Source organism: Setaria viridis, chromosome 3, assembly GCF_005286985.2.
Source record: "Setaria viridis chromosome 3, Setaria_viridis_v4.0, whole genome shotgun sequence".
In the NCBI taxonomy this organism is placed as follows: Eukaryota; Viridiplantae; Streptophyta; class Magnoliopsida; order Poales; family Poaceae; genus Setaria; species Setaria viridis.
In genome coordinates, this window is record NC_048265.2 from 9,352,407 (window position 1) to 9,358,445 (window position 6,039).

The following is a 6,039-nucleotide window of genomic DNA, read 5'->3' on the forward strand; positions in this document are numbered from 1 at the left end:
TGTCTCCTAATTAAAATATGAGATAATTCCTTATTTAACATCTTTTTTATCCTCAAAATTTCTTTCTTACTTATTTAACACCAACTTCAAGTTGCATCTCAAAATATCACTGCCGTCGATGTGGAGTACTAACACTGGTAAGTGTCAATTGGAAAGACGTTTTTGCCCCTCATGCAGTTAAGATATTCATCCAGTTCTGTAGCCAAATTTCAACGGTTGATTGCATATATGTTTTTTTTTCATCACTTGTAACAAAATTTTGCACCAAATTTTTTGCGCTTGCCTCCTACTTTCTCCTACTTTCTCTCTTCTTCGTTCAACCAACAAGACTATCCATAGAGACATGAGCTATCTAGCGGTAGGAAGAAAGATTTGCTGATCTCAAATTGGCCGGTGGCTAGTTTCGATTTGGAAGCCAACGAGGTCAATTCAGCCTGGGAAACTTCAATTCGGTGGAGAAGCTCGATGCTTTGCTGGCTCTTAGCATGGCGCACGAGCTTACTGGCCCTCGCCGCACGCGCCTTGCTGCTGCCACCGGCCTCGAGCTCCTCCTGGACAGCCGCCGCGCACTCAAGATGCCGGAGCTCCTGCGCAGCTACCGCCGCGGCCTTTCCAGCGCGTGGCCCGCTACTCTGGCCATCCCCTCGCCACGAGCAACGCCATGTATACCTTGCGGCCTTGCAGGCGTGAAGAGCTCTAGACGTTACGTGGTTGGAGCCTTAGGAAATCTCAGAGCCTGAGCCGAGTGGAGTCTGTCCTTTTTGCGTCGCTTGAGCCATGAGCTGAGAGCCGAGCTGAACTTAATTGAGCCCTTGTTTACTTCCCAAGTTGGGAGGTGCCAAATTGGCATTTTACCATAAATGCGACACTGTAGCGTTTCGTTTGTATTTATGAATTATTGTCCAAATATTGACTAATTAGGCTTAAAAGATTCGTCTCGCAAAGTACAACAAAACTGTGCAATTAGTTTTTGATTTCGTCTACATTTAGTACTCCATGCATGTACCGCAAGTTTGATGTGATGGGGAATCTTCTTTTTGCATAGTGTCAAAGTTGGGAGTTTGGAGGGAAGTAAACAAGGGGTGAATCGAGCAGGGTGTCGTCCGATCGCTGAAGATGCCACGCGGCGTTCAACGGAGTAGGTCCCCACAGATTCGACTCTACGGACCGTCAGGGGCGGATCCAGAACAGGGCTGCGCCCCGGGCTGAGCTGTTGAATCACACCTAAAATAGTCTAATTTTGTCTCCTAAACCTCATTTTGTTAGGCTAAACAACACATAGGTTAAAGGGACTCCATGGTCTCGCCTCGGGCTGCAGCCCGGGCCCTGGATCCGCCCCTGCGGACCGTCCCCATCCAATTTTTAGCCTTGGCTAGGGGTATATTTGTCCGCTTACAAAAAATCTGACAGGTCTCTAAAGATTTTTCACGGTTGGATCTAACGAAACTAACAACAATGTTATTTTGAGAACGAAAGTTGAAGTCAGTATCAAATAAGAAAGAAGAAATTTTACGAAATTTTGAAGGAACGAGTCATTCTCCTGGTGTTAAATAAGGATAGTCTTTAAACAGCCATTCAAGAGTAGTGCAACGCTATATATCCCTCATGTCGGCAGACGTGCAAGGGTTGTTAAAGTGACCAAACATTTTTCTAGACGTGTAAGGGTTGTTAAAGTGACCAAACATTTTTCTAAACATGAACAAAGCGACACGAACGTCTACTAGTACTCTACTCACCATCTCTAAAACTGGTACTGCTATGTGAGAAGTCACGAAGACTTCGAATTAGAAACTCCTCCTAACTAGGTAAACCAGGAAGATTTAGGATGCAAAATCTTAGTTGAATAAAAATATATTTTTATTCAGACTCATGGTACACGCTTGAAAGCTACCACCTTTGCCGTGCCAATCAACGACGTCATCATAAATTTCACTCGAGGAAAAAAAAGAAACAAAGCCACACAGATGCAGCAGGATAATGGTCATCAGATCTTCGACGGGACAAGCAATTAAAGCTTGCACGCAATGAGGTGACACATACACTTTGCATCTCCGTTCCTGTAACCACCAGTCAAGTGCCAGGTCAGCCATAGCCCTTAGCAAGGTGCCTGAACCGTGCTTCTTATTGTTGCTCTGGTTCTGGATGAACGATTCTTGGCATAATGGCACACATTTTTCTACACCGGGCTCAATTTTCAGATGTACTGGCAAGAAACGTTTTCACCGCCTTGGCCTTTGTATCGCCGAATCACTTTAACCGTGCCAAGTGCACTTTTTAACCCACAGTCAACATTTCCCTAACACCAGCCATGTGACTGACTGACTGACTGACTGTTAGTACAACCTAGTACTGTTACCAACCACTTTCACCACTACAGTAGATTACGAAGCTGAAAGGGACGAGAACAGCAATATGGTAGCTAGAGGGATGATACGTAACTGTTCGTGCACAACTGACCAGCGCATGTTCCTATTCGGAGCATGTAGGGTACCAGCCAAAGATCATTTTGTCGGAGACGCAACGTTTTACCACTGCAGATCGCTGAACAGTCGTTGGCGCATGACGTTCTTCTTCCTCCTGCCGGTCACTTTCAGGTAAGATATAATACCTTTTGAGCACACTGAGATGGACGTACGCGCCTCTGAAAGATAACAGCAAGTAGATTACCGTGTACCTCGATCACATCGACGCGGCCTGCATCTGGCGATATAAAGACACCACCAAGCTGAAGCTAGTAAGGCCTCAGCCGAGCCCAGAGAGCCTCAGCTAGCTAGTAGCCAAACCAAAGGCACGTACGCGTAGCCGAAGGCGATCGATCGAGTTCATTAACAACAAGTGGCAGGTGCGGCCATGGCGTCGTCGTCGTCGCCGATGCTTGGAAGCATCGCCAACAGGTGGCGCGAGCTCCAGGGCGCGGGCTCGTGGGCCGGCCTGCTGGACCCGCTGGACATCGACCTGCGCGCGAACCTCATCGCCTACGGCGAGCTCACGCAGGCCACCTACGACGGGTTCAACCAGGAGAAGCGCTCGCCGCACTGCGGCGCGTGCGTGTTCGGCTACTCGGACCTGCTGGCCAGCTCGGGCGCCGCCGCGGCGGGGAGCTACTCTGTCACCAAGTTCATCTACGCCACGTCGGCGCTGCCCGTGCCCGAGGCATTCCTGGTCCTGCCGCTGCCGGACCTGCTGCCGGAGTCGTGGAGCAGGGAGTCCAACTGGATGGGGTACGTCGCCGTCGCCACGGACGCCGGCGTCGCCGCGCTGGGGAGGCGCGACATCCTCGTCGCGTGGCGCGGGACGATGAGGAACCTCGAGTGGGTCAACGACTTCGACTTCACGCCCGTGTCCGCCGCGCCCGTGCTGGGATCGGCGGCGGCGGCGAACCCGGCCGCCCTGGTGCACAGGGGATTCTTGTCCGTGTACAGGTCCAGCAACCCGGATTCCAAGTACAACCAGTCCAGCGCCAGAGATCAGGCAAGTAACCACTAACGATCTCCACTTCATCTCCCAGTTTTTTCTTACTACGATTAAATATTACCAGAAGACCTGAGGAAATGGAAACTTGGGATTGAAATGCTTACTGCGAATCAAATTTCTAAAGAACTTTGTAAAAAAACACTCGGTTTCAAACAGGACCTAAAGCATTATATACATTTTCATCAGTGAAAATTGTTCCACGTACGGCCAAGATATCATGGTTGTAGCGTTTGGACAAACGTGAACTCACACGAAAGCATGCACATTGCATGAATGTTCCAGTACGTAGGGCCTACTTGTCAGCCGCTGCTTTGCTTAAAACATGCATTCGAGCAACGAGTTAGCTCGTAGCACATCTGTACATGCGACCGTGAAGAACCGTATTGATGGAGGTCAGCAATACAGGAAGTTGCATTAATGTATTGAACTTTGGAAAGAAAGAAAAACTCCATTTGCGAAAGAGGCAGGGAGCTGGTATATATACTACTCCCTTAAGTAAGTGATATCATGACTTAGTAATAAGAGAAAGATCGGCTTAATAATTCTCTATCTGATTATACAAACTAATATTAATTGTTAGTCGTTCTAATCTGTAAGGGCCGGCTAACTTTAGATTATCATCAACATTATTATAACTTTTCTAGAACAAGTCATATGAAAATGGTAATAAACTGCTGTATGAGCATTGTATGATTTGAAACTACTGACCATAATAGAAATTAGTCATGGATACGGCACCTCTCGAAATGTATCCAAAGAAGCTTATATTCGCTATCAAAATCATGTGGTTATGTAGTCCATGCCTTCCGTGGTGGACCCACATAAACAATATCAGCTGCTCGAATATATGCTTTTGATTTCTTCAAGTATTTGACCTTCAATTAACTATAGCAAAGTGACACTCAATCGAATAGTTGTTGGATGCATGAAATCTAAGCTAGCCGCCCTAGATTTCTTTAGCTAATTATTGTTAGGTTACTTGAAACGGCATATATATATACAAATATAGCCTGCGTCGCCTAGCGTTTATCGTCAGCAAATTGACTTTGCATATATATAGACGCGCATTGCAGCTGCTTCATATCCACACGCCAAGCTAATTGCCGAATTGATCAAATAATGCCCTCTGGCGAGTGCAGGTTTTCGAGGAGGTCAGGAGGCTCATGGCGCTGTACAAGGACGAGGTCACCAGCATCACCGTCACGGGCCACAGCCTGGGCGCGTCGCTGGCCACCCTCAACGCCGTGGACCTCGCCGCCAACGGCTTGAACGCGCCCGCCGACTCCTCCCAGCCGCCGTGCCCCGTGACGGCGTTCGTGTACGCGAGCCCGCGCGTCGGCGACGCCAACTTCAAGAACGCCTTCGCCTCGTTCCCGGACCTGAGGGCGCTGCACGTGAAGAACGCCGGTGACGTGGTGCCCCTGTACCCGCCGCTGGGGTACGTGGACGTGGCCGTGCCGCTGCCCATCGACACGGGGCGGTCACCGTACCTGCGCCAGCCCGGGACGATCCCGACGCGGCACAACCTCGAGTGCTACCTGCACGGCGTGGCCGGGGAGCAGGGCAGCGCCGGCGGGTTCAAGCTGGAGGTGGACCGCGACGTGGCGCTGGCGAACAAGGAGGAGGGCGCGCTCAAGGACCAGTACCCGGTACCCGCCGACTGGTGGGTCGCCAAGAACAAGTTCATGGTCAAGGGCGCCGATGGCCACTGGGCGCTCCAGGACTTCCAGCAGATCTGATCAAATTGGAGCTCGTGCTCGCACGCATGTGTGTGGGTGTGGCTCTCCGTTCGTGTTGTCGTCTATAAATGAGTGACAATAATACGCCATGTATTATCATTCCATCTGGGTTTGAAGTAGTAGTAGCTTATTAGTGTGTTCTGCTTCCGCCTCTTCCTATCGGCCAGATCGGAGGCAGATCATCAGGTTTCACGAGTCAGACCATCCGTCCATCCCGGTTGAGTAACATTGTGTAATAATTCTAGCTATGCTTTTCGCACACATAGCCAGTGAGCTTTGCTTTCAACGTTCAATTTAGATGATAACTCTGTGGATGCATGCTAAATCATATTGGTCTGTCCTCTCTCCTCTTTTCACAATACTTTTATTAAAAATTAAATTATTTTAATTCTAATCCAGTTTTTAGAAAAAACTAGCAAGCTGGCTTACGTAGCATGGCGCTAGACGGCGCTAGACTTGGCACGCTACAACATTTAAGTTACGGACAAATTTGTATTTTTGACACCCCAAATACATGGCTTCGCATATTTGACACTCTAAAGATTGGCTTCGCAAATTTGACATCCATAACATTGACACATTGATTTACTTGATATTATACCTCTTTAATGATTTCATTTCCTCCTTTTTCATTGACTGGATTGTGAAAGGACTAAACTACCCCTTACTTTATGTATGTATGCGCACGGCGCACGGCGGCGACGTGGTCGTTGTTGGCAGCCTTGTTCATGACGCACTAGCAACCTTATTCATGACATCTGGACAATGGCCAGAAGCTTGTGGCCGAGCTGCTGAAGCTGATCGAGCTCATGGACAACCACAAGCT

The 6,039-nt window shown here is 48.7% G+C and overlaps 1 protein-coding gene across 1 annotated transcript; it reads left to right on the top strand.

Moving 5' to 3' along the window:
* Nucleotides 1–2,643: 2,643 nt before the first annotated feature.
* On the top strand, nucleotides 2,644–5,538 carry LOC117850036 (phospholipase A1-II 7). Its single transcript, XM_034731814.2, has 2 exons — nucleotides 2,644–3,471; nucleotides 4,614–5,538. The coding sequence occupies exons 1-2, from the start codon at nucleotides 2,851–2,853 to the stop codon at nucleotides 5,211–5,213; spliced, it is 1,221 nt and encodes a 406-aa protein (XP_034587705.1). The 5' UTR covers nucleotides 2,644–2,850; the 3' UTR covers nucleotides 5,214–5,538.
* The last annotated feature ends 501 nt before the right edge of the window (nucleotides 5,539–6,039 follow it).